This window comes from Neopsephotus bourkii, unplaced genomic scaffold (genome assembly GCF_033783945.1).
Source record: "Neopsephotus bourkii isolate Nb327-2 ecotype Australia unplaced genomic scaffold, CSIRO-AGI_Nbou_v1 NB_384, whole genome shotgun sequence".
Lineage (NCBI taxonomy): Eukaryota > Metazoa > Chordata > Aves > Psittaciformes > Psittacidae > Neopsephotus > Neopsephotus bourkii.
Window position 1 is genome coordinate 548197 of NW_026900889.1, and position 27456 is coordinate 575652.

General features: G+C 58.8%; 1 protein-coding gene and 1 long non-coding RNA gene across 2 annotated transcripts; one reads left to right on the plus strand and one right to left on the minus strand.

Moving 5' to 3' along the window:
• Positions 1-9770: 9770 nt before the first annotated feature.
• LOC133210010 (uncharacterized) lies at positions 9771-10170 on the minus strand. The gene is made up of 2 exons (XR_009724831.1): positions 10052-10170; positions 9771-10004 (listed from the first exon to the last, which is right to left on the minus strand). It is a non-coding gene; the product is annotated as an uncharacterized LOC133210010 (long non-coding RNA).
• A 1429-nt stretch (positions 10171-11599) lies between these two features.
• Positions 11600-21757, plus strand: HS3ST2 (heparan sulfate-glucosamine 3-sulfotransferase 2). The gene is made up of 2 exons (XM_061349092.1): positions 11600-12087; positions 20474-21757. The coding sequence occupies exons 1-2, from the start codon at positions 11624-11626 to the stop codon at positions 21090-21092; spliced, it is 1083 nt and encodes a 360-aa protein (XP_061205076.1). The 5' UTR covers positions 11600-11623; the 3' UTR covers positions 21093-21757.
• Positions 21758-27456: the final 5699 nt, after the last annotated feature.

Consider the following 27456-nt stretch of genomic DNA (forward strand, 5'->3'; position numbering starts at 1 on the left):
GCAAGCACGCAGCCTCCAGTGCCCGGGGGCTCCCCAGGCTCCCTCTGGAGCTCAGCCTCTCCCTATTTCTCTGCATGGTTTTGCCCTGAAGCCCTCCCTGGCCAGGTCCCGCTCTGTGCGCTCTTTGCAGGTGCTTGGAGGCGGTGGGTGCTGTTGCAGCGCATCTCAGGGGGTCTCCAGGCCAAATCCTGCCCTGGGAGCTGAGCCGGAGCTGGAGCAGAGCCCAGGCTCTCTCAGGCACCCAGGGCTGTGCTGAGGTGGGGGTTGCACCCCCCGGAGCAGCCAGCGAGGGGGATTAAAGAGCGGGATGAAAGCGCAGCTCCCAGCAGACAGTTAGGAGGGATGCGAGATTACAAATGAAAGGCTTGTGTAGTCTTTAAACTTCACTCTGCCTTCATAAAGGTGTCAACTGGAATTATTTTGGGCATTTACTTGCGTGGTCTAGTGCATCACTAGCTAAAACAGGGTTTTTTTAAATAATGGGATTTGCTGCTTGGCTCATGCATAAAAAATAGCAGGAACACGACCCAGTTGCATAATGTTTTAGTAATGAATAGAGCCAAAAGTGTTTAGCTCAGCTGCTGGCACAGTGAGAACGCCCTGTGCATGGGGACACAGAGCAGGGAGCCATGGGGAACACAACCCTTCATGGGCTGGTCCTTGGGCCAGCACGGCAGACAGCAAGGGAGACCCTGGGACATGCAGCACCTTGGATCCCACACCACAGAGGGGCGCTTTCCTGTGGGGGTGCCCCAGCCTTGCATCACTCCTGCTGCATCCATGCATCCCGCATGGCTCAGCCCGGCCCTCAGCACGGCAGCACTCCAGTTCCCACCCAGCAGCTTCATCTCCAGGGGAGCTACCCGCATCCTGGAGGAATGCAGAGCATGAACCCCTTTACCTCCATGCTGCTGAACAATCGTGCATGAAACATGTTCCTATAGGAGCCCCCAGAGGTGTCTGCTGAGCACTGCCCGGCACGGGTGGGAGCCTGCACCCAGGACAGGGAGATGTGGCAGGAACGTGGCCAAGGGACCCATTCACCATCATCCTGCTCACGGACACCACCTCCTGCCCCAGCGCACCGGGAAACGCCTCGTGTTGTATTTAGGACAATTAAAGTGTTTGCAGTGATTAACAGGGTCTGTGATCAGCCTGGAGAATGGCAGAGGAGATGGTTATGGGCCCCAAAGAAGCCACCCCACGCCTGGACTCCCCCAGACACCAGCGCAGAGCAGGAGCCTGGTGCAGTGGTGCTGGTTCCACTCTGCACAAGGCACAGGACAGGCTGGCCCGGTCCCTGCTCCCATGTGCCATGGGGTGCAGCAGGGGATGCCGTACCAAGGCACAGCACAGCCCTGGGCGCAGGGACAGAGCAGCGGCTGCTCCTCACAGGGGCAGCTGTGTAAGAAGTGGCATCTTGATTGATGCCATTTGACATATGGAGAATCCCCCACAGCGGACAGTCACTCACCCGGCTCATTATGGGCTCTGACTTCTTCCTCTAATTAAAACTCTCCCTCCCATTTTAATTCCTTTGCCCCTGAACAACCTGTTCTGGATCATCTCCTAACGTGACACTAACTGCCTGTGACAGGAACCCAGGGGTGCCCCATGCTCCAACCTGCCGGGACCCCAGTGCCAGCAAGTCCAGATGTGCTGCAGCCCAACCAAGCACCCACCCCTGCCCTGCACAGGCTGCTGCGCATCAGCCAGATGTGCCCCAGCCACACCAGATGTGCCGCTGCCCCTGCTGCAGCAAAAGGCAAGTTCCACTCTGCCCCTGACTGTTCTCCAGCCGTGTCTATGGGGGAACAGAGACCACAGCCTTGTGAGTCCAGCATCTGGATTTTGGGCACGCATCTCTTCGCAGTGCCCTAAGGATACCCTCTCCTGCACAGCAGCAGTCTGCTTTTCCTGTGTGAGAAAGTCAGGTTTTCACAGCTAAGTTGCAATGATTTCCCTCCCAGATCCCACACTGGATAGGACAAAAGGTCCCGCTTGGTTTCCCTTGGCACTCTGGGTCTAATTTTGAATGTAACCGAAAGGAAAATGTGTTTAAGCACAGGATTTCTCCCTCTGAGATGAGCTTCATTCTGGCTGAAAGCAAGTCCCCATGGAGCAGAGCCCAGCGCAGGCGCAGGGGCTGGTGATGCTAGTGGGATGCAGTGCTGCAGGAGCAGAGCCCACCACAGACACTGCCCAGGGACCACCAGCACCACCTCCTGCTCCCGCTGCCTCTCCTCTGCTGGGGCACTCTGTGTGCTGCCTCCCTCTGCATCCAGCCCCAGCAGCCCTGCACACTGGAAGCCCCTTGCCACAGAAACATCTGCAGTTCTTTCCTACAGACGAGCTCCCGAGCTGAGGTTTGGAGCAGGGTAAGCGTGGGTCAGGCCCCACACAGCCCTGCCTGTGTCACCGTAACTAGGGTTGATTCTGTGCAGCTGAAACATAGCTGCACAATTCAGGTTTGCTGCTATGATTTTTGACATGGCTGCTCCTGGAGATTAATGTGGGGTTTAATGAAGGATTTGGCCTCTCATCTGTGATGTTCCCTCATCCCACCGGGTGCTGCAGCCCCGCTGCTCACTGCTCCATCCGTCACCTTATGGCTGGTGCCTGCGGTGCCAGCGGGGCTGTGGGGACATTACCGGGTACATGGCTCCTGCTCTGCTGTGATGCTTTAGAGCAGAACTAGGGCCCGGAGCCCAGGGAATGCTGGCAAATGGAGGGCAGCCCCTGGGACGGCCCCATGGCTGTGCTATAGGCAGGTTTCATAGCTGCTGCCACTGGAGCATGGCTCGTCAGAGGCTGTGCCCACTCCATATGGGATAGTGGGAAAATGGACAGGGAAGGGTCCTCTCCTGGCACCCGGAGGTGTGCGGTGGTTCCTGAACTCAGCCCTGAAACAGAGCTGGGAATTGTCTGGCTTCGGGTCTGGTAAAGGACAAGCTGGGGGCATGTAGTGACATCAGCCCCTTCACTCTGGGCTGGGACAGGGGTCTGGGCACTTTAGTCCTGTCCCTGCATCATTAGGATGCTCCCTGCACCTCCTCCAGCAACTGGGCATGGCACAGCATCGTACGGCACAGCATGGTACAGAACAGCATGGTATAGTACAGCATGGCATAGCACTGCATGGTATAGCACTGCACGGCATAGCACTGCATGGCATAGCACTGCACGGCATAGCACTGCATGGCATAGCACTGCATGGCATAGCACTGCATGGCACAGCACTGCATGGCATAGCACTGCATGGCACAGCACTGCATGGCATAGCACTGCATGGCACAGCATGGCTGGGCAGGACGCAAGAAGAGCCATGCAGGGGGTGGCACGGTCCTTGCCAGTGCCTCGGAGGGGACATTCCGCACAGACCATGTGGCCGCGGCAGATTTTTCGCTTATCAAATCAAGGAGCAGCTGGATGAGAGGATTAGAAACCAAATTAATTACTAATGACTTCCAGGCCCCGGGCGGCTCTGACGGGAGGCAGTGTCGGGAGGGCAGGGAGGGACCCTTGGTCAGCGGGAGGCAGGATGAGGTGTGGGGCATTAGAACGGGTCCTGGTCCCCATGAGGATGCTGCCAGGGGCCTGGTGCCCCTCTGCTGAGCCTGGCAGCCGGTGGCTGCACCAAGAGGCAGAGCAGTGGCTGGGGCAAGTGCAGCCCCACATCTCTGGATGCTTGACACGAGCTGGAGCGTTTCCACAGGCGTATCTGAGATGTGGCCCCCCCAGGCTGGAGTCCGGGGGGGCTTTCACTACGGCTGGACCCTCCTCCAGTCCCTCCCTGTGCTGCCCCATTCCCAACCCACTGGGCTGCAGCGGGAGGTGGGAGCAGGAGCGGGAGCAGGAGGGAGCCGGTGGCTGGTTGCGTTTGCGCCGTTAATTGACTGGGTAAACAAGGACTCAGCAGCAACTGCTGCTGTCCCCATTAGTCAGGAGAACTGGGCTGGTCTCCATCTGCTTCCTGACCTGGATATTAAATTGCAGCAGATGATGAAAATATGTCAATGGCAAGAAAGTTTTCTTCTGCCTGCCAGAGCCTTTTGCTCAGCTGTGCAAGTGCCAGGCAGAGGGATGGAGGGATGGAGGGATGGAAGGATGGAGGGATGGAGGGATGGAGGGATGGAGGGATGGAAGGATGGAAGGCATCATAGGGAAGAGTGAGCAGGGCAAGGGGCTGCCTGTGCACGCTATTCCTCAGCCAAGCACCGTGTCCCTGCTCTATAGATGGGGGCCGAGTTGTGTGTTTAACCAGGGGCATCACAGCTTATGGAGGGGCTCCCCAGGGACTCGGAAGCTCTGGGGTCCTGCCTGCCCCATGGCAGAGCCACAGCAGCCCAGGAGAGCACGACTGTGCCAGTGCAGCACAGGAGCCCTCTGCCACCGGCTTGTTCCACTTGTTGCACTGGGCTAATTGGTTTAAAGAGATTGCTGGGTCACTAATTATGGAACCTATTGAACGGCACATCTCAGCTTAGGGATACAATTAAAAGTTCACCCTAATTAATCATGGGTAATTAACAGACCTTGCATTTCTCTGGGATTAATTAATCAAGGAATCCTGAGCAAATCAATGTGGGCAGGAGGGAAGCAGAGGACGGAGCAAGTGGGTGTCATGGGGCGAAGCGATGCCTGGCCCACTTCTCAGGGCTGGGAGCAGAGATGGGGTCCCTAGGTCTGTGTCACCCCCTTGCCCAGTGCCAGCTCTGAGACCCCTGTGCTTCCTCCTCAGCACTGCGATGTGGGACCTGGTTCCTGCTGCGGGTCTGGCCAGCAACAGCACCACGAGGTCGCTGCCGGCACAATGGGGTCCCGTATTCAGCCCCCCATATCCAGCCCCCAAAGCCCTCATGCCCTGTCCCATGGCTGGAGCGTGCCAGTCTCCTTGGCTGAGGGCTGCTGCAGCCGTGCCAATCGTTAACAGTGGTTTGGCTGCAGCTGCTTTATCTCCAGCTCCCCAAGGAGAAGCATATTGAGATAATCCAGACAAAATGATAGATATACATTGGTGTCTTGTGTATGGATCTGGCTCGGGGTTTGTAATATTTTGTTGCTAAGGAAGCCCTCATTTGTGGTGTGATCGAGGACCCCATGCCAAATCACGGAAATTGATGTGCTCATAGTGGAGAACTTAATCACCAGAGGGGAAATGCCCACCTCGTTTTTCTCATGAAAGAGGAATGCAGTGCTTTGATTTTTGGCTCCAGTATAAACAGGGTGTGATTAAATATTGTTTCCCCTCTCTTTCTTGTCATTAATCAGGATATCGCTGTGAGCGCTGGGTGTGATGTGGGGACACTTGCTTTGATTCCTCAAGTTCTTAAATGGTTTTGCTCTCTTTTCAATCCCATTATAAATAGAAAGCAGGGTGTTTCAAAGTGCTCCTGCTGGAGAGCGCTTCTCATCTGAAGGATGTGCATCCGCTGGGAAACGCGCCTTCTGATGCGGGCGGCTGCGCCCGCAGGAGAGCTCCAGCCATGCAGCCCTGCAGCTCCTCTGCTATGCGCTGCCATGCTGGGCCATGTGTGCCACGACAGGCCCTGCCCCGGTGCAACAGGGGCACCCCAGCCCGCAGCTCCTCATGGCACGGTGCGGTGAAGCTGGGCAGTTGGTGCCCATGGCTGCTGACACAGGCACTGGTGTGGGGAGGTGAGGGGCAGCCCAGTGCAGGCTGGAGTGATGGAGTGACAGGAAAGCAGATGCAGCCTCTCCTCTCCTTTAGGTGCATTTACTGCCCCGGCTTGCATGGGCCATGATGGGACACGCAGGAGAGGATGGGCTGGAGGGATGGGCCTCACACACACAGGGAGCACTTCCCCTGTTCGCTCCCACTCGTGTGCTTCACTCACTCACACCTCAGGCTCCTGTGGAAATGCACCAGAAACTGCTCTCAAAGAAGTTAATTTTAGAGCAAAGCTGCCACAGAAGCTTCTGCTGCTCCTCCTGTCACAACCTCCCGTGTCTGGTACAGCCCCAGCATCCCTCCCCAGGCTGCCCAGCAAGGCCACAGCTAGGTCCCTACCGAGCATCCCCATGGAGAGACCTTGCAGGTTCAGGTCTCCCCTGCCCCTGGTGAGGAGTGTGAAGGAGATCAGTCAGGACACATAAATTGGCAGTGGGTGAGGCTGTAAAGGCTTCTGGCAGTGCAGGTATGGCAGGAGTGGGTTTGCTGTTGCTTAGGCTCTCTGTATGGGCTGGTTCTGTGTACACGGCACAGAGCTTGGGTGAGCTGGGTACCCCACACAGTGCCTGGTCCCCCAGCACCAGAGCCATGGGGTTGCTCTTCCAGGAGGGGTCAGAAGAGGAAGGAACCGCGGTCGGATGCCCAGCAGCCCCCAGGAGGTGGTGCAGGTGGGTTGATGTGGTGTTGGGGTGACTGCAGGGACCCTCCTGGGCTGGGGGGTGCCCCCACACTCTGCTCTCCTGGTCTTCTGTGGCTTTATAATCAACCCATGGCTCCTAATGTGGGGAGTGACACCTCCTGGCATATGGAGGGGGTCTCCCCAGAGCAATGAGGAAGAAGAGGGCAGGTCTTCCTCCACCCAGGGCCAGAGGATGCAGCAGTGCTGGGAATGAGTACGAATTCCCCTGTTCTCTCCCTTCAGTGTGAATGGGGCAGACTGCTTCTTATTTTCTGCCTTCCCGTTTACGTAAGGTGAGGATGTGGTTCTAAAGCTGTGCAAGAGCCCGGCTGAGCATGAGGCGACACCGAAAACAAGCCTTAAAAAACTTAGCAGCTTGTGTTTGAGTACAGATTCCTCATTTGCAGTTAAATATAATTGTGTTGGTCTGTGAGCCAAAGAGATATTTCTAGTTATTTGAGAACTAGCTCCTGCCCCTGTGATCCCCAAGGAATGATAATGAGATTTAACCTAAGCAGATGCTGTGGAGAGTCTGGCAGAGCTCCGTGCATGATGGTGTAATGATGAGGAGCGGGGCATGGTTGCGGGGCTGCTGCTTGCTGCAGCTTGCAGATGAACTCTGACGACTGCATCATCTTCAGGTCCGTGCTGTTCCTACGGCATCTCCTCGGCACGAGACGCTGCCAGACCTGGCACAGCACCCGGAGCCCTCCGACACCAGGGAGGTGACGCTGGGCAAGAAGGATGCTGCGATGGAGAGAGGGAGGATCCAGCTGTCCTCTGGGCCAGCACAGAAGGAGCCTGTAGGTCACCTTCACCCGTGGGGCCCTTCCCCTTCACTCCTCATGGCTCATCCTCAGCCCTTTGCGCATTTCCAACCCCAGCACATCTGGAGGTGCCCAGCTCCATGGGCAGGATCCAGGTCCCACAGCAGCTGCCTCCTCTGTGGGGATGGAGGCTCAGCCCGACCTGGGTCCTCATCCGCTGCCTGCAGCGCTGGGGTCAGTGCCCACTGGAGCTATCCTGGTGGGAGCCGCTGTTATCCCAGCACGGGCAGGGCTGTGGCACAGTCACTGCTGTGAGGGGCAGGAGCTGGAGTCTCCAGCCCACCCCTGCCCACCTCCAGTTATGGTCTTTGCAGCGTCAGTGACAGATACGTAAGGATTAAATTGCAGTAATCTCTGTAATCTACTCAGCAAGATTAAAGCCTCCCCCACCCCAGACTTTATCCCTTTCATTCTGGGACTCCGCTAGCAGTGATTACAGTCAGGGGAAGCCATTTAGCTTCTAAGCACTGCTCCATCCTGCTTAAAAACGCATTTTGGAATCAAATGAGTTTGTGCAGCACGGCCAGGGCTGGGCAGGAGGCTCAGAACTGGGACCAAGTAGCTTGAGTCAGAGTCTAAATTGAATGTACTGCTTCTGGCCTCATTCGGAGCATGGTGCATTTACAGCTGATTAACCAGGCCTAACAGGAGCCTGACTCAATTCAAGGCACCTCAGCAAGTCTCTGCTTCCACCCTGCTTCTGACAGGCACCTCTGGGCTCTGCTGCCCATGGGAGGCCCCACACTTCAGAGCTGGAGACCTGCCAGTTGGTGCTGAGTGTGGTGGTGATGAACTGAGGGGCTGCAGGAGCTGGGATGGTGCAAGGGCTCTACCAAGGAGGAGGCACAGAGGGAAAACCACCTGAGAGCTGATGGCTGTTCGGTGATGCCAGAGTCTTTGGCACTGCCTGGAGCGGGATGGAAGAGGCAGTCCCAGTGTGTTCCCAGTGTTTGGGAATGGCTGGGTGCCGCTGGTGTGTGCCTGCAGTGGCCCTGGGGGATGTGCAGCAGGTCTCTGAGCACCATCAGTCCCATCCTCGCACCTTCCTGCCCCCTTGCTGCTCCCCATGGGTCTGGCTCGGCTGCATCCCTCATTCATCTGCTTCCTGGCTGCCGAACGGAGGTGTCCTTCCTCCAGCCCCAAGTTCCCGCTGTGACAGGAGAACCAGGAGGCACCCGGGCAGCAGAACCTGCAGAGGAGGCTCCGTGCAGGCATTCAAGGACATTGCCAGGGCCAGGAGGCTGGAGCAGCTCAGCCCCTGTGGTACTGAGGATCCCCTGCCCAGGTACCCCTCAGCCATCAGTTCCCAGCACAAAGGGGGGTGCAGTTTGTCAGCCCAGAATCAAAAGGTGGTTAAGGACATACATATTAGACACAGAAAACTGGATTAACAATGGCACTTTGGCCCGTAGGGATTTGTTTGTCTCTGGAAATAAATTCTAACCTTGATCTGTTCTGCTTACAACCTGAAGACACCAAGGGCAGAATCCCACCTTTCATCCCGTTTCTTACTTCCTGTATGCATTTAATTCCTCCCCTTTTTCCCACCAGTTTCATGTGCTCCTGGCACAGCTTTTCTTTGTGTATTCCTGTAACAACCTCCTGATCCCTACACTTCTACAGCCTCTCTTTTCCTCCCTGCCCATCAGTGCCTGTGCTTGGGATGAGCCCCTGGGCTGGGTCCTCCCCAGTGAACCCACTGAGCTGGGAGCCCCTTGGCAGCAGCAGCTCTTGCCTGATGTCAGTTCATGGCCTGGGTGATCAGTGCCTTGGGGGAAGCAAGGTGAAAGGGGTGAGGACAAGCTCCACATCCATTCCATGGTGCTTGTGTCCTGAGTGTTGCCTGGCCACAGCCACCCACAGAGCTGGACATGGCTCTGGGAAAGGAGGAGCATGAGAAACTTCCTGGGGGAAACCATTGTCCAGGAGCAGCAATGAGCTCCAAGTGGCCCCGGAGGGACAGGACTTGGGGGCTTCAGGGTGAATGCTGGGCAAGGCTGGGGGGTCTCTGCTGCTTTGGTAAATCCCCCCTCAGCAACATGACTGGGGAGCTTGGGAGTGATGAAGAGGTGAGATGGGAAAGATCGACACGGGAAGAGCCAGGAACTGAGGGGAGGGCACCAGTGGGACCCTGAAAGGGGCTAACGGAGGTGGGGAAAAGCTAAAGGAGAGGAAGGTGTGAGGCTGGCAGGGAAATGCAGTGGAGCTCAGCTCAGGGATGGAGGGGGGGGCAGGACATTGCCAGAGCTCACAGTCATTCCCCCTGTGCTGCGAGGCCCTGGGTGACGAGAGGAGAACCTCCTGCCCTCTCTCGGAAGGCTCCTTCCCCCCGTGGTGCCGGGTCCGCTGCCGCAGCAGCACAGTGCCTGTGTCCCCCATGGAGGGATCCCAGCAGGGCTCCTGTTGGTGCAGGTGGCAGGGCTGGGAGCGTGCTGGAAGCACCGGAAACCTGTTGTTTGTGTGGAGTGGGGTGTAAACAGCAGTCATGTCATGGGGAAGACATGCCCTGCAAAGATAGAGAGACTGAAAGCAGAATTGTCAGCTTTACAAAACATTCCTCCCTTGCAAGCAGTGAAACCCGGAGGTGTCGAGGCATCCTCACCAGCTTTATTTATCCAGACGCCTCTAATGTTCATCCTTAAGCAATGTGTTTGCTGCCGAGGCTGGATCGCCACATGGAGGCAATAAAATGGCTAAAAATGGAAAAAGCAACTTTTCCCCGGATTTGGCAGTTTGTCATGGAGCGGAACTGAGTGATGGGCACATCCTGCTGCTGGAAGGGGAGCCCTCAAGTGCTCCCACCCTGCTGTCACTGCAGGGGCAGGGCAGCAGCCCCTGCTCCACCAGTGCCACTGGTGCTGCAGTGGCTGGGGTAGAGGTACCAGACATGGTGAGTTCACACTAGCTCCAATTGAAAACCCCTGTGGGTCACTTCAGCACAGTGGGGTGGTGAGGCTGGCCCCAGGAGGACTCAGCCCCTGTGCTACAGTTCCAGAGCTCTCCTGGGCCCGCAGACTCTTCCTTAAGAAACCATGTTTAAACTCCCGAGGGATCCAACTCCACTGCTCCCACACCAGCAGAGGGGATAGGCTGCAGGGAGCACTGCTTTTCATCCGCCTTTCCCATCTTTCCTTGTATCTGCATCGAGTTCCTGGGTGTTGCACAGGACAAAACCTCATCCCCACCGTGGACCAGCTGCCAGAGCTTGCAGCATCCTTGGTTGTGCTGGGCTGGCACCTCTTGCCTGTCTCTCTCTATTACCCTCCTTCTTCCCAAGTAACAAGACAAGTAGTTTTCTGCAGCAGAACATGCTTTCCGTGCTGAGAAAGCAGGGACGGTGACTGCTCGTGTTCGAGCGGTGCTGCAAGCAGCGCTTTGGCAGAAGCAGCCAAGCAGAAGCTGGGGCTGTCAGGGTGTGAGCAGGAAGGAAGCCGAGCGGAGCAGAGGGAGCCGGAGCTTGGGGATGAAGCAACAATTTGCACCCGCACCCTGCAGAAGCCTTGTGCTTCCCCTGGGCCAGCCTGCTTGTGGGGCACCACAAACACAGGCGAGGCTGAGCATCCCCGGCCTGCCAGAGGAACTGAATTCCTGCACTGTCTTCAAGCCGCTCCTTGCTCACGGCGGTACCCGGCGGCCGAGGGCTGCTCGTCCTGCCCTTGCCGAGGACAGAATCCGCTGCTGCCGCTCCTCGTTCCTGTCCCCTCCCTCGGGGGAAGACGGATGCAGGGAGCGGCTCCAGACGCGGGAGGGGTGGCCCTGGGGACCGGCCGGGCCCTTTGCGGCCACACAGCCCGGTGCCAGCCGGGCCCGCCCGGCTCCCGACCCGGCGGCTGCTCGCACCCCTCCGGTGCCCGTTCGCGTTCCTGGCCGGGGCTGCGGAGCAGACGCCGGTGCTCCCGACCCTTCGGGACTGCTCCGGGTAGTTGCGAACGCGCTGCGGGTCCAGAGCTGCCCGCGGGGCCGGGAGGATGCTCGCAGCGGGGCCGGGCTCGGCGGGGGAGCGGGGCCGGCCCCAGCCCCGTCCCGGTCCCTGTCGGGAGGGCTGTGTGCAGCGGGTGCCGCCGGCCCGGGGGAGGCTGCGGCCGCGGAGCGATAGCGGGGGCTCCGGGAGGAGCTGACGTCAGGCAGCCCCTTAAATAGCAGCGCAGCCGCCTCTGCCCCGGCATTTCCCGCGGAGACGAGAGCCGGAGCCGCCGCCGTCCGAGCGCCGAGCACCGGGCACGGAGCAGCGCCCGCCGGGGATGGGAGCCGCGGCGGGGCGGCGCAGGAGCCGGGGCGGCGGGCGCAGCCCCCCGGGCGGTCCGTAGCCGCGGGCCATGCCGGAGCGGCCGCGCAGGGTGCGGGGCGCGGCCGCCGCGGGGTCCCGGGGGCAGCGGCGCTCCGGGCCGGGCCGGGCCATGCCCGGCGGCGCGGCCCCATGGAGCCATGGCGCATAGGGCGCCGAGCGGGCGGGCCCCGGCCCCGGCTCCGGCTCCGTCCCGGCGGCTGGCGCGGAGGGTCCTGGTGCTGTTCACGCTGTCGCTGTCCTGCTCCTACCTCTGCTACAGCCTCCTCTGCTGCTGCGGCGGCCCCGCCGCGCCCCGCGCCCGCTGCGCGCCCGCCCGCAGCGCCGCCGCCAAGAAACTTCTGCAGAAGTCGCGGCCTTGCGGGCGGCCCCCCCCCGCCGAGCCCCCCGCGCCCGCCCGCCGCCCGCGGGACCCCCCCGGCAGCCCCCCGGGGCCGGCGCGCCCCGGAGCCAAGCGCCTGCCGCAGGCCATCGTGGTGGGCGTCAAGAAGGGCGGCACCCGCGCCGTGCTGGAGTTCATCCGCGTGCACCCCGACGTGCGCGCCCTGGGCACCGAGCCCCACTTCTTCGACAGGAACTACGAGCGCGGGCTGGAGTGGTACAGGTGAGGGCAGCGCCGCGGGACTCCCGGCCCCCTCCTCTCCCCTCCCGTCGGCAGCGGTCTCGGGTTCCGGAGGGGCAGGAGCGGGCGGTCCGGTACCCGCCGCCTCGTCCTGCCTCGGAGCCGGTCGCTTTGTCCCTCTCGGGGGGGTTTCCTTCGTCCTTCTCCACTCCCGCCCCGGAGGAGCGCTTTCCCTCCCGGCAGGGCACCACGGCTGCCGGAGCAGAGCCCAGGGCTGCAGCTGCAGCCGGCAGAGCCCCAGCCCTGCCTGGACGGGCTCCGGCACAGGGACGGTTACGGGTTTCCCATCCCGCCTGAGGATACTCCTGTGTGCGTGATGGAGCCCCCAAAACGGGTGTGAATGGCTGGAACGAGGGATGGCGCCGCTGTCTTCTTGCAGCCCTACTGCCAGTGGGTTTGATCTCTGGCTCTGAGGGAGATAGTCCCTGTCATTCTTCATCTTGTCTCCTTGAACTCAGCAAAGTGCAGGTATATCCCAAATCCGTAATAGCAGAGAGCAACTGCATTTCTCCCGCAGGAGATGGTGGGGTTTTAATGTCAGCAAAGGCTGTAGTGAGGAGCTCAGGGGTGCTCTCGAAGGGACGGTGAGCACTCAATATGAGCAGGTCACAGCATCCATGAGCTCATCCCCTGCCCACAGACCCACACGTGGTGCTGCAGGCAGCTCTGCCTGCTCCCCACTGTGTCAGCCCCAGAGTACCCGTGTTTTGCTGTGCCGTTGGGGAGCACTGCAGGAGCTCTGGGGTAGGGCCGTGGGGCTTCTGCTGGGCTTCAGCCTCAGGAAGCAGAGGAGGGTTCGCTGTGGCCCCGGGTGCCTGCAAGCTCACAGCAGGGAACAGGGTGCCTGGCACAGTGTGTGTGCTGGAGCACCACGGCTGCTGGTGGGAGGCAGCTCACGGGGCCATGCACAGACCTCACATCCCCTCCATCGCAGGGGAGATGTCCCTGTCCCAGGGCGGTGCAGTGCTCATCAGCTGCTGAGCAGGTCGGCAGGCTCCGTGACACGCTGCTCGCTCCCATTTCTGCTGGGGCCCTGGCTCATCTCCTCGCTGAGCAGGCACGAGCCCTGCCTGTGGCGTGAGGATGCTGGTTCCTGACCATCAGTGGGTCAGAGCTGCTCAGAGCAGCCCACTGGGCCCTGGACTGGTGTTTTCAGCCCTTGTGGTGGGTCCGTGCCCAGGAGGGCTGTCTGCAGACCCAGGCACATCTGCTGTCTGGTGTTGTACTTGGGTCCCTGCAGCCAGGAACATTCAGCTCCTTTAGCAGTGGTACCAGTGATGCGGAGCACCAGGGATGGAGCTCACTGAAGCTTTTCCCCTCTCCTAAGGCTGTCCTGCAGCATGCCCAGTTCCTCCTGCCCTTTGCAGGGTAGCCGCAGCAGTGTCTTTCACCCGTTCTTGCCCCCTTGGCAGGTCTGTGTCATTCCCACACCCTCCCACCGACATCAGACACTGTCACCCATCCTACATCACCTAGAAGCAGAGCTGGGAGCAGCCCTGCAATATATCATGTAAGGACAGGAGCAGTAGTGCTTTGTCTAAGAGCGTCCAGAGGAGCAGGACGGGTGATGGAGCACCCAGTGGCACCCAGTGCGGTGCTGATGTGGGGGTAGGAGCCACGTCCCCTCCACACACACTTGAGCAGCTGAACCTCCTCTCTGAGCCATGGTTCAGCCAAGGAGCCTCTGTGTGAAGGGACTCATCCATGACCGGGAGGGACAGAGCCTGTGGCAGCGAGTGGCAGTGGTGGGAGCAGGAGCTGCCTGGGCCTGCCTTTGTGTTTGGATCGATGGAGAGATCGCATTGGAGCAGCAGAGCCTCCGAATTAGTTCAGCTGAAACAATTAAATGACACTTCCCTGGTTTATTACCTTCTTTTTTTTTTCTAACCTCACAAATGTGCCAGGACTTAAGCACAGAGGCTGCTAATGGAGAAAACGTGGAATTGATTTTCCTCCTTGCAAGTGGAGCAATTAGATGTGGAGCAGGTCTGACCGCAGCCTGATGAGCTCCTGTCGCTCTGCCAAGGCACCGGGGAGCAGGAGAGCAGGGTCCAGCCGTGTCCCGGGAAGGGCATGGAGATGCTGTGGCTCTGAGGGCTCTCCCATGGCAAGGGGCTGCTCCTGGCATGACTGGGGGCTGTCCCCCGCTGCCAGCTGGGAGCAGTGGTGCTCCTGTGCTTGGGGAGCACTGCGGGTAGCCTGGAGCACAGACCCCTTGGAAAGGCAATGGCAAAGGCTTTCCCTGTCGTGAGCAGAGACTTCACCTGCAGGAGCCTCTGGCGGCTGTGCTGCTGAGGGCCTGGTCCAGCTCCATCCTTCCCATTGCGTACCTCAGTGGTGTGCTGCCTGGGGGGACCAAGTAGGGCTTCAATGCAGCTGAGAGCAGCGTGAGAGCTGAGCCCCTCTGATGCTCTGAACGCATCAGTTCCCATCTTTCCACGTTTTCCCATGCCCTGGCGTTGTCCTGATGCAGAGGAGGCAGAACCAGCGGGATGGGAATGGACATCTCCTGATCCGCTCTCCTTGCGGCTCCAAATGTCGTGCTCGCTCCAGCTGCTGTTTTCCGGGTGCCTCCTGACTTCGCCCCCGCTGTCACCCAGAGCAGCCTCGGCTCCCCCTGCGCTGCGCAGAGCTGGACCCCTCGGCTTCCCCTTGGGACCCCTCGGGAGCTGCCTTGTTCACAGGCCTCGGACCCACAACACCCGGGTGCGTCTCTGGTTCCCATCGGTCTCTCTAATCCACCTCATTAGCTACAGATACACTACAGGAAAGATATTTTTAGCAAGATCTGTTTTAAGACAACTGAAACCGAACAGCCAGCTGCTGGGGATATCGATTCATTACCAATCCTGGACTGGAGGCTCAATATTGAGCTTTTTCCTGCTGCAGGTGGCATGCACCAATAACCTTCAATATTTCCAGAACACAGGGAAGACAGCGCTGCTTAATTTGCAGTTAACTTTGAGCAGGGACTCTGATTGCAGCATCTCGGGGTGCAGTTTTCCTCCCCAGGATTCCCCAGTCATGCTGTTCCATGTTGCTTTCATGGAGAGGGGCTTTTCCTATCGGGTCCAAGGGCACCCGTGCTGCTGGAGCTCTTCCCTGCGCTGCCTTTAGGTTTGGTGCTCCTGGGGCTGCGGCAGCCCATGGAGCGGTGCTGGCCTCTGGGTGCTGGGCACTGCGAGAGCATCCCCGCATCCCAGTGCCTGCGGGAGGGAGAAGAGGGAGCTGCAAACCGGGCTCCCGCACTCTGCCTCGCTAATTGCTCTCTGCTAATGGCCAGGTTGGCTCACACACAAACAAGAGCCCATTAGGCTTTGCCCAGCGACACGGACTGCTTTGTGGGCTTGACTGACAGCGCGTTTTGCTGAAGTTAATTAGTAAGAAGAGAGGAAGGCAGCAAGCTTCAAGGATGCTTTGAAATTCCCTTGACTTCAGAGAGTGGCCCAGCTCTGCGGAATGGGAGTGAAACCTCTGGCAGGGAGGTTGTGTGAGAGCTGCCCTGCAGGCAGCGTGTGCCGTGCTCGGCCCTGCCTTCCTCCGGGCGGGCTGGTGCTGCTGAGACCCTCGCCAAGGATCTGGGAGAAGTGCAGGGGCATCAATCCACACAGGGTGCCAAGCCTGCAGTGTTAATGGTGTGTGTTCTTGCTCTGTCTTCCGTGACCTTGTTTGTAAGTGCTGCAGTTTGTTCCAGCCTTCGCAGTCCAGCTACCGGCATGGCCACGGGCACAGATGCTTCGGGAAGCTGAGGAGCAAAGGGTGCTGGTCCCTGGTGACACTGGGTGTCCATTGCAGGGTCAGGCGCTGTCTGCAGTATCTGGTGTGAGCTGTGCGGTGGCCGGGGCCTTTCTCCTGGCGCTGCCCTTGGGATCTGTGGGATCCTCAGTCAGTGCTGGATGGTTATTTAGGAAGATGGGAGTTACACGTTGGCTTGTGTGTGTGAAGGGTGGTGGCAAAGTGCCCTTTGGAAAAGATTTTGTTGACTTAAAGGACACTGCATATCTCCAGAGCATTTAAATGATTAAAACTGAATCAGCCACAAAGTTAATTACTCTGTTCAAACTGCTTTTATGCATCGCAATGTCCCTCATTAGCTGCCGGGGAGGGCTGGTGTGAGTTCTTTGAACACAAACATTTATTAAAGGCAGATGATCCATCATTAAATCTGAGGCTGCTTTAGCACAGGGCGGTGGCCGTGGGGACATGGGGCTGGGCCATTCCCTGCTGTGGATGTGGGGAGATCTGTGGATGTGTGGGGACAAGGGGGGTCCATCCTGCTGAGCATGGCCAGGCCCCGCGGCCAGCACGTTCCCGGTGCTGTGGCATCAGTGCAGGGGGGCCCTGCCTGCCCCGTTCCGTCACTGCCAGCACCGCTGTGAGCCCTGAGCTGGGTGTCCCCGTGTCCTACACACCCGCTGCAATGTCACTGAGCTGGGGAGAGCTTTTATCTTCCTCACACCTCCGTTTCTTGTGTGCTTGACCCAGTTTTGCTTAAACCTCCCGGTAGGTTTGGTTGGGCTTTCATCTGCTGCTGCTGTCGTCTGCAGCCGTGCGGAGCCCAGCAGTGCTGGGCTGTCAGGAGAGAGCCGGTGGTGGCTGCCAGCAGTGTGCACCCACGGTACGGCACAGCCTGGCACAGCACAGCCTGGCACGGCACAGACTGGCACGGCACAGCCTGGCATGGCACATACTGGCATGGCACAGCCCCTTCGCATTGGGCAGGGTGCTTGGGGCCGGGTGCTGAGCCCTGTGCAGCAGCTGGTCTCACTGCACCATTGCCAGTGGGATCCAGCCTGTGCCTCCCGCTGCTCCTGTTGGGCAGTGTGGTGGGGCACGGGACAGGCTGTGGGGTGAGGACCTGTCCTTGGATCAGGGCAGAGTGGTCCCACAGGACCATCCCGGTGCCAGTCTGCACTCTTGGAAGAGTTTTGGTGCTCATCCCCAGCACGTTCAGCTGTAGCTGGAGGTGCACGTGCAGCAAACCCCTCTCCTAGCACCCTGTGGGCTTTGCAGGAGGACTTTGCCTCCCAGGCTGCCAGGGTCACTCTCCCTGCCTGCACACAGGCAGCATCCCTGCCTGCAGCGGCCGAGCCTGCGGCATCAGCTGGAAGCAGGAAAGCGCAGGATCCTCGTCAGGAGAGGCAGCACTGGGAATTTTTGCCACATTGAACAGTTTGGGTTTGTGCTGGTGAGTGGATGGAGGCCAGGGTTACGTGTGCATCAGCCACTGCATCACAGGAGAGCCCGGGATGCGCCTGCCGCGGCCCCGCGCATCCGCTCTGCAAGCGGGATGGAGGGGCCGGTCTGTAACGGGATTATGGGATGAGCGCTCTCCCCACACACGCTTGTCTGCAATATCTCAATCATCCGATGAGGGTTTGTACCAGTTCCTCCCCGGGAGAGTGTTTCACGCATGTTCGACATCAAAGCAGCGCAGCCAGCGAGGGAGCGCATGTTTCTTTAATGTGGGAGTGTTGTAGGGGCCGCGGGGTGCCCAAAGGCAGATTATCAGCAAGTTAATAATTCAGGTGTGGGAAAGGGGCTGGGGGAAAGTTAACTCCTTCAGGGCAAGGCTCTGCCTTTGCATCAGCACAGCCAGGCTGGGCTCGCTGCTGCTGCTGCTGCCCCACAGCCATGGGGCTGCCCAGGGACATGCCATGGGGCACAGCGAGGCCATCATCTGCAGCCGTGCTGGCGACTGGATGTGTCCCACGTGTTCCCACTCTGTAACGTGGGTGAACACAACCTCTACATCTGCAGGCTGGGAGGGAGCGCTAATGCCCGTATCAAATGGCACTAAAGGGCTTTAAGAACTGAGTAACTTTAATGGCAATAATCTCTAATTCAAGAGGAATTAACGCTGTCTCAACTGCCAGGCTATGCTTTGAGCTGGGGATTTGGCTGGTACACCCAGTGGATGCTGCTGTGTGGGACCCCCGGCCCCAGGGGGGTTGTGGGGCACCATGGGACACATGTGCCTGCAGCCCCACTGCCGGGCTGTGCTGGGGCGAGCTGAGATGCCCTTGGCAATTAAATGCCCTCCCTGGAGGGTTTGCTCTCCCAGGCAGTCGGAGGGAGCAGGCTCAAGGCAGGGACAGGCAGCTCCGTGCTCCAGCCCACGGCACTGCTGCAGGGCCAGAGTGGAGTTGGCTCCATCATCCCTAATGATTCCCGCACAGAACAGCCCTGGTGTTCACTCAGCATCAGTGCTTTTGCCCTCCTCCATTCCTGCTGCATCACAGGTTCCCATCATCAGAACACATGCGGATGGTGGGCGCACCGGGGCTGGTGGGGAAACCTCAGTGTTCCTCTGGCCTCACCGTGCTGATGGGGAGAGCCCTGGCAGCACTGGTTTGACACCAGTGCGGGCAGCACAGGCATGGGGGAACCGGCACGGGTCCCCAAAGGGGCAGGACTGGCCCCTGCCTGAGCTTTGGCCGTGCGGCACCACAAACCAGCTAGCGAGAGCCTTCCTACCTGAGCACACGAACCTTGGGCTTAAAACTGTGTGACATGCTATTTGTATGCAAATAACCCTGCGAATGCAGAAGTCCAAAATATCATTTTAAAGTCAAGTGTAATTAAGTTTGCAATGCATTTCCCCACTCCTGCAGCCCTGGGGATCTTGCTGTTAACGTGAAGATGAATGCCTGGATGACACTTCTCCCCCTTGCACGGTTTCACTGGTGATTTATTTATCTCTTCGGGTTGTGTTTTGTTGCCTCAGCAGTCTCTGTTGTTCAGGATCAGCAAACATTGGGACTCCATTTAAAAAGAAACAAACTCTTGTCTCATTTCCGTAATTTACTGTGCGGAGATTCTGTGTTTTTCATAATGGATTAGAACCTGTAATTTCGTTTTTGGAATACACGGCCCTAATAGCTCACGTAATGAAAGTCTAACAAGCCTGAAGATGAGCCATTAATGAAACAGCAGTTTTATGGCTGTAATAGCGAATCACTTACAAAGCTGTCCCACGCTGATGTATGGTGAAACTTGTTTGTGAGGCGCAGATGCAGCTGTGGTGCCTGGCGGTCATTAAACAATGGGGACCGTAATCTGGATTTATGGGGCTGGAAGCGAGCAGTGGGAAAGGCCAATGAAGCCACGTCCATGCTCAGGTACCTCGGTAAGCCAGCCCCGTTAATTCACAGTGACTGATGAGTTTGTTCTCTTGCAAAGGAGGAAACTGGTCAAGGGGGTGTGTGGTGGCGGCCCCCAGCACACGCACCCCATCACAGGTCATGTGGGGACTGTGCCAGCACCCAGGCCCTGAGCCCAGCCCCTGCCATCATCCCCAGCAGCCTGGCACAGACCTCTGGGCACATCTCTCCAGTTTCTCTCATGAGTCTCTTCCAGCTGCTGCTCTGGTTCACCTGGTCCAGCCTCTTCTTGTCCCCATGGGGACTCCCCACCCTTGGTGCACGCTGCTGCTCCCCATGATGCCTCAGGTCTTTGTCACGGTCCCCTTGTCACATAGGATGTTGTGAGCTGCTCTTGTACCTCCTCCTGGTTAGGGCTTTCGTTGGGTTTCTCTGTACAGAGGAAGCCCCAAAGCTGGAGGCTGTGGAGCGTGTTTTAGGGGCCCTGGAGGTGTCTGGTCCCAGCCACTGGGCTAATGGAGCTCTCGGAACCCCCGTGCTGCAGCGAGGCAGTGTGGCCATGGCGGCTACGTGGGGTTATCCCAGGAATAAATCAGTGCCCTGCTCGCTCCAGCTGAATTGCTGCAGACAGGGATGCTGACGTGGGCATCCCTGCCAGAGCACTGCTGGCCTCATCCCGGCTGCCAGCATTCCCTGCCCGCTCCAGCCAGACCTGCGGCACAGTGAGTCTGGCTGCAGTGGATCTGATAGGTTAGTAATGCAAGAGCAATTTATAAATCTTTCCATCCCATTAGTTTTTATTTGATTTGGATGTTCCCATGTCAAAGCAGATGATTTAATTAGTACTAGGCTGGGTTGCAGGATGCTGCCTTCTCCCCGGGTCTGGTGCTCCCTCCCTGCCCTTGCAGCCTGGCTCCCCATGCAGAAATAGGCAGGACTTGCTGATGGGACAGAGCAACCCCAGGGTCACCCCAGCCTGGCCTTGCCTTTGCCCTCGGTCCTGCCTGGCTCTGGCTTCCCCCTGCAGCCAAGCATCTCCACTTACTGCTGTGCAGGGCCACCGGTGCCCGTGTCCTCTGCATGGAGTCTCCTATGGCTGGGATGGACACAGGTTATGTCCATGGGCAGGGGCCTCCTGCAGTGCTGCAGGAGGAGCTGTGCCTGCTTTGTCCTGCGGGAGGGGACGCCCCACTGGCCCCACACTGCGGACACCACCTCTCAGTGCCCAGCTCCTTCCTCATCATCACCTTGTGCTTCGCTTGCAGGAGCCTGATGCCGCGAACGCTCGACAGCCAGATCACAGTGGAGAAGACCCCCAGCTACTTCGTCACCAAGGAGGCCCCCAGGCGCATCTTCAACATGTCCCGGGACACGAAGCTGATCGTGGTGGTGCGGAACCCGGTCACCCGCGCCATCTCGGACTACACGCAGACGCTCTCCAAGAAGCCGGACATCCCCACCTTCGAGGGGCTGTCCTTCCGCAACCGCAGCCTGGGGCTGGTGGACACCTCCTGGAACGCCATCCGCATCGGGATGTATGCCGTGCACCTCGAGAGCTGGCTCCAGTACTTCCCCCTCTCCCAGATCCACTTTGTCAGCGGGGAGAAGCTGATCACGGACCCAGCGGGGGAGATGGGCAAAGTCCAGGACTTCCTGGGCATCAAACGGGTTATCACAGACAAGCACTTCTACTTCAACAAGACGAAAGGCTTTCCTTGCCTGAAGAAGTCGGAGAGCAGCGGCTTGCCTCGCTGCCTGGGCAAGTCCAAAGGCAGGACTCATGTGCAGATAGACCCCGAGGTGATCGAGCAGCTTCGGGACTTTTATAGACCTTATAATATCAAGTTCTATGAAACAGTTGGGCAGGACTTCAGGTGGGAATAAGCGTCCGGGAGCAGAGCTGCGGTGACGTGAGGCTGCAGTCTTCCATGAAGGGGGGCTGGAGCCAGGACCCCCCGACCAGCCCGTCCTGCCCAGAGGCCATGAGCAGAGGCAGGCGAGGGGCTTCCCCAGCCCTGGGGAGGCCAGGATGCTCCAGAGCAAGTGGAGATTGGGGAGACAGAGTCCTGCAGCAGCCGCTGAGGGATGGTGCCCAGCAGGCACTGCCCATCCCGGCAGGTCAGCAGTGCCAGGGCTGGCTCCGTGGGGTCCCATTTGATTTTACTGCCATGTGGTCCCCAGGGTCTTGGTGATGGTCCTGTCCTGCAGCTTATCCATGGGCTGCTCCAAAGCACGTCCCTCCTCTGTGTCCCAAAGCAAACGGGTGCTCCTGGACACCCCTGCCTACCCCGTGGGGCCACATCCCGCCCTGGTGCTGGGGCAGGCAGAGCTCCAGCCGCTCCACTTCGCCTTTCATCACTTAAGTGCAGTGTGTGACCATGAGGACAGTGAGATGTATCTGCTTGGAAAAGAAGTTTATCAGAGATGTTGTACCGATATTTTGTCCTGTGAATAAAGCACAGAATCCTGCTGTTACGGGTACTTCAGCAGCACCAGTGTCCTTGTTCAGCATGTCACCCCTTCCTGTGAATAAAGCAGCTACCACCGGTCCGGAGCATGGGCTTTTCTTAGGCAAGGCACGTGCCCATGGGTCGGGTCGGGTCCGGTGAGGTGAGGTGGTGGGCACAGAGCTCAGCACGCTGAGGAGGGCACAGCCCTTCGCAGGGCTCACAGCACCGCTCAGGGGTGCCGCAGGACCGGGGTCAGTGCCATCTGCCAGGCCTGAGGGGTGGGTGCTGTGTTAGACACAAGCAGCAGTACTTTATGGCTGGGAGGTGTCCGTGCCCACAGCAGGCGCTGGAACTGGGTGATCTTAAGGTCTGCTCAAACCCAGCCGCTCTGGGATCCTACGGTTGAGCCTCGGGGGCTGTTCTACAGGAGCCCATGCATACAATGAAGTGCCAAGGGCCACACACTTCAATAGCTGGCCCCATTGCATTAGTCACTGTTGTCCTTTGATTTACACCCCTGGGCACCGCAGCCAGCCTGGGTCAGGTGCCACCTCCATACTCCTTCCAGGGACCAGCCACCTCTGACTGCAGCGCACCTGGGAACAGGGAATTATCCCAGCTCAGCATCTTGCCTGGAGCCAAGACTGATGGGCTGCATCTTCAGGAGCTTGGAGGTGGTGCAGCATCCCTGCACTCCCAGCTCAGCATCCCTGCGCTCCCGGCTCAGCATCCCTGCGTTCCCGGCTCAGCATCCCTGTGCTCCCGGCTCAGCATCCCTGCGCTCCCAGCTCAGCATCCCTGCACTCCCAGCTCAGCATCCCTGTGCTCCCGGCTCAGCATCCCTGCACTCCCAGCTCAGCATCCCTGCGCTCCCGGCTCAGCATCCCTGTGCTCCCGGCTCAGCATCCCTGCGCTCCCAGCTCAGCATCCCTGCGCTCCCGGCTCAGCATCCCTGTGCTCCCGGCTCAGCATCCCTGCGCTCCCAGCTCAGCATCCCTGTGCTCCCGGCTCAGCATCCCTGCGCTCCCGGCTCAGCATCCCTGCGCTCCCGGCTCAGCATCCCTGTGCTCCCAGCTCAGCATCCCTGTGCTCCCAGCTCAGCATCCCTGCGCTCCCGGCTCAGCATCCCTGCGCTCCCGGCTCAGCATCCCTGTGCTCCCAGCTCAGCATCCCTGCACTCCCAGCTCAGCATCCCTGCGCTCCCGGCTCAGCATCCCTGCGCTCCCGGCTCAGCATCCCTGTGCTCCCAGCTCAGCATCCCTGCGCTCCCGGCTCAGCATCCCTGCACTCCCGGCTCAGCATCCCTGCGCTCCCGGCTCAGCATCCCTGTGCTCCCAGCTCAGCATCCCTGCGCTCCCGGCTCAGCATCCCTGCGCTCTGGCTCAGCACCTCCTGAGCACCTTGGGGTCCATGGGTCTAAACAGCTCCTGCAGGGCTCAGTCAGTCCAGGCAGCGAGGCCATGGGGGTGTCCACACTGTGGATGCACACACGTAGCCCCATCCCATCCTGCAGTGATCCATCTTACGCCCTGTTAGCAGGCCCTGTAATGAGCACCGCTGCTCATGAATATCAATAACAGCTCTTGTTGGCAGGGTGTTATTTGCCTTTCCAAGAGCTGGACTGTTTGAATCATCTATTGATTTTTGTAGTAAATCTCAGGCATTTCTGTCAAAGGCTGCAATTTACCACTAGCATCTAAATCTCAGCCTCTCCCCAGTGCCGGCGCAAACTGGTGCCTGTGCCACTGCAGCCGAGTTCCCGGTGCAGGAGCAGCCCAGGAGGAGCTGGATGTGCCAGGATTTGCCAGCACAGATGGGTGCTGCGGTGCAGCGGGTGTCTGGGGCACCGGTGGCTGTAAGATCCCCACGTGCTGGGTGGCAGAACTGCATGGGGGCTGTGACCAGTGCGAAGGAAGGGGGCACGCCTGGGTGCCTCCTTCCCCTTGTGCTCCAGTGCTCCCGACAGGAGCCAGAGGCTTCCCTGCGGAGGGGTCAGCAACGGGGCTGTCAGAGACCCCCAGTTATCTGTGACCATGTCCAGAGCCCCATGGCAGCAGGACCAGGGTGCAGGAGACTGAGGGGAGCCACAGTCCCAGACACCCTCTGTCCTCTGGTACAGGGCTGGGGATGCTTTGGAGCGATGCACAGTGGCCCTGTGGGGATGCACCGCAACCACAGAGCAGTTTGAGGCCTTACTGGAAGTGGTACTGTCCAGCGAGCTCTACTAGAACAAATAGGAGATAATTAATAGAGATCTAATAGATCCCTATCTGCATGGCTTCCTCTATCATCCAGCAGCAGCCATGGGGGGCCCCAGCAGGGAGGGGACCCAGAGCCAGCTGAAGGAGAGCAGGGCATTAGCAGTTGTCTGCAGGAAGATGGGATGTTTTCTTGTGTGATTTCTCCTTTAAAGGAGAAAAACATTCATAGCAAGACTCACAAATCGCAGCCTCACCATAGAAAAGCCATTTCCAATCCACTCTAAGGAGACAGAAGGTGCTGGGTTAGATTGATCCCCCTGACGATACTGTATTAGAGGGAAATTAGAGCTGGAGCCTGAAGAAACCACTGCAATACCAAACAATTACTTTACATTTGCCCTTACAAATGGAGGAAGCAGAAATGTGCTTAAATCAAGTATTAGGTTTCCAAAGGGTGAGCAAATGAGGGCTTAGGAGGGCCCGTACTGAGAATGCTTATCACATTAGGAGCCCTTGAAATGTGGCTTAAAAAAACTGAGAGCAGATGATGTGCATCTGAAAGAGGCGAGCCAGGGGCTTGGTGAGGACATTGAGCAGTGCTGGTTTGGTGACAGTGATGCTGAGCAGAGGGGCTGCCAGAGGGGGTCCCCCCACTCACCCACACCATTAAACGGCTCTGGCAATGGGGAGGAAAGTGCTTTCCTTAAGTGCAAACTTTCTCAGCCAGGATGTAAAGTCTAACCACCACTGTATGATTTGTGATGGGCTGCAAGGTACGTGGCTTAGTGCAACTGCTTCTGTGAGAAAGGTGATGAAGAGCCCTGCTAGAGCACAGTGCAGAGCCTTGACGAGCGTTCACAGCAGGACAAGGACCCTTGCTGACCTGACTGAGGTGGGTGCCAGATTCTGAGCCCAGCTTGCTGCAGGGGAGGGGCAGGGTGCCAGATCCTGAGCTGCAGGGATGCAGTGATGCCCTAAATGTACAGGCTGGAGAAGAGGTTGAGCTGCCTATCACCTGCATGGGCCTGCTGCAAGCTGCAGGCAGAACACGGTGCAGAGGGAGCATACCAAAGCAATCCCTACCAGAGAAAGCCCCAGCACTTGTATCAGGCAGTGCCTGGGAAGCTGCCATGGCTTGCACTGAAGCTGTCATGGGGTGACCCATGGGATGCACACCAGTGAAACTGGTAGCACAGTCACAGAGCACTGGCCATGCCAGGAGGTGCCAAGAGGTGCTCATTGCTGATGGACAGGAGGGTACACAGCCATCCTTGGTGCACCACATCCCCTGGCCCCAGAGGCATGGCTGCTGCCATTGTGTGCGCTGTGTTTTGATCGGTTCACTCAGGCTTGAACCCCAGAGAGCGGCTGTTTAATATTTATCAGCTCATAAATACTGAAATGTAATGAACATGACTCAAGTGGTCCCTGATCCCCTTCACACTGAAGAGCTCTCAAGATGTGCTAGGTCAAGGGAAGCCTTCCCAGGGGCCATTTACATCACTGGTGAGAGCCCTTCGGAGCCACCAGCACATCCCTTGGAGCCATGGCATCGCAGCACTGCTCCGGCCCAGCAGCAGCCTCCCCCCAGAGCACCTCTGGATGCCTCTTCCCTGGCAGGACCATCCCAGGACCGCCAGTCCTTCAAGCAGGCATCTCCATCGGGTATTTACCTCCCCTGATGAGGAACCCTGGGTATTTACCTCCCCTCTCCTGACGAGGAACCCGGACCCAGAGGTGAGCACCGCGCTTGCTCTGTGCCAGCAGGCAGGGTCCAGGCAGCCCAGCCGGGAGCTGGCTCCATGGTGAGTTCCTCAGCAGCAGCCCCGAGCTGCAGCCCTGCAGTGGCACGTTGAACCGAACCCAGGATGTCCAGCTGCACATGGAGCATCGCTCATCCCGCAGACCGCAGCAGAGTCACAGCACTGTGAGCACAGGGAGAACTTGGTTAACTTCTTATTAATGAATGCAATTCAGCTTCCCTGCTGGCTCCATGGTCATGGGTAGTGGCGGGGATGGGCAGCACTGCAAGGGGCAGTGGGTGAGGGCAGCCCTGCTGCGGGGAGCTGGACCCTGCCTTGTGTTGGCCATTACAATCCCTGGGCAGGGATGAGGCCCTGCACCGAGGTACACACAGCTCTGACACAGCCCCTCCCTCCGCCTGACACAGAGCTGTGCAGCAAGTAAATATGATCATTAACAGGCACCTCTAACCCTTGGAGATGATTAATGCTCAGGAAGAGCTGCGATGCTGGCACAGCCAAGTAGGTCAAGTTTCCTCCTGTTATTTTATCAGGCTGCAGCAGGGACAGAAACCTGCTGCCAGCTGAGCCCCTTGGGACCTGCCACCGCTGCCCAGGATGGGTTTGGCTGGGACATCACCCGGTGATGCTGATACCTGCCTGGGCAGCACAGACACAGAGCAGTGGTGATGCCTGTACCCAGGACGTGCCACGGCACAGGGCTGATCCACACCTTTGATTCACTCTGAGAGTTCTCCAGGTTCTTCCACAGGCTTTGCTCAGCACTGCAGCGAGCAGGAGCATGAAGGAGTGAGAGGCCCTGATGGTATCAATCTGCACTGGCGTCCAGGCATCACTGCATAATTCATTACCGGACAGCTAATTAGCCAGCTGGTCCAATTAGGGTGACTCCAGTGCCGCCGGGGCTCGGGGTGTGCAGGGAGCAGGGAGGTGATGCTTACCAGCGGCTCAGAGGGCCCATGAGGTGTCAGATGCCCCTGTAACAGCTGCCAACAGCTGGTGGTGGGTGCTGTGCCCATCAGAAGCACTTTGGCACTGACCGAGGAACGATGCTCTTACACATCCCTGCAGGAACACTGATTTCTGCAGCAGTCCTGAGGACCCTGATGGCAGAAGATGGTGTGATTGTGGCCAGGAACAGGGGGACACAGTAGGCACCCCAGGGAAGGGCACCTCTCACCACGCCGGGCATGAAGGCAGCGCTGCTTCTGATACAGGACCCTGCTTGGCTGCAGCATCGGTCCCTAGGTCGCCAGGCAATGGGATGCTGTGCCAGGCTGGGGGGTATCCCGGCTCTGCAGAGGGACAGGGGAGCTGGGTTGGGGCTCAAGGGGTACCTGGCTGGTTCTGAGCCGCGGCATGAGGCAGGTCCACACCAGCCCCAGCTCTCTGCTAACCACAGCAGCTCCTGCAGTGAGCACACGGTGAGGACAGAGACCTGCAGGCTCCAGCAATGGAGATAAGGACGGCTGAGGTACAAATATTTACCCAGCGACTGAATGGCTTCAGCTGAGTTCATTCCTATTAGAGGATCTGTTAGTAATTATCTGAATACACGTTATTACCTGGGGACCTATAATCTGCCACAGTAATGAGTTCAAGTGGCTCGTGTGGCATACTAAGCAGGAAAGGGAAGGTGGGAAGGGGCCCGCTGCCATCGCAGCAAGGGCAGGCAGGGCTCAAGGACAGGGATTGCTCAGCTTCAGGAGCTGCTGCAGCTCCACAGCAAGGGACACAAAGCTGGGACCTCACCTCCCCGAGCAGCGGGTCAAGGGCAGGGGCAGGCAGAGCCCAACAGGAGGCAAAGGAGGCTGAGACCCGAGTGAAAGCGCTG

Bases quoted from the DNA above. Each gene is read 5' to 3' on its own strand.
- HS3ST2 (XM_061349092.1), top strand. From the start codon at position 11,624: ATGGCGCATAGGGCGCCGAGCGGGCGGGCCCCGGCCCCGGCTCCGGCT. The intron at 12,088-20,473 runs GTGAGGGCAGCG...CTTCGCTTGCAG, and splicing joins CGCGGGCTGGAGTGGTACAG to GAGCCTGATGCCGCGAACGC.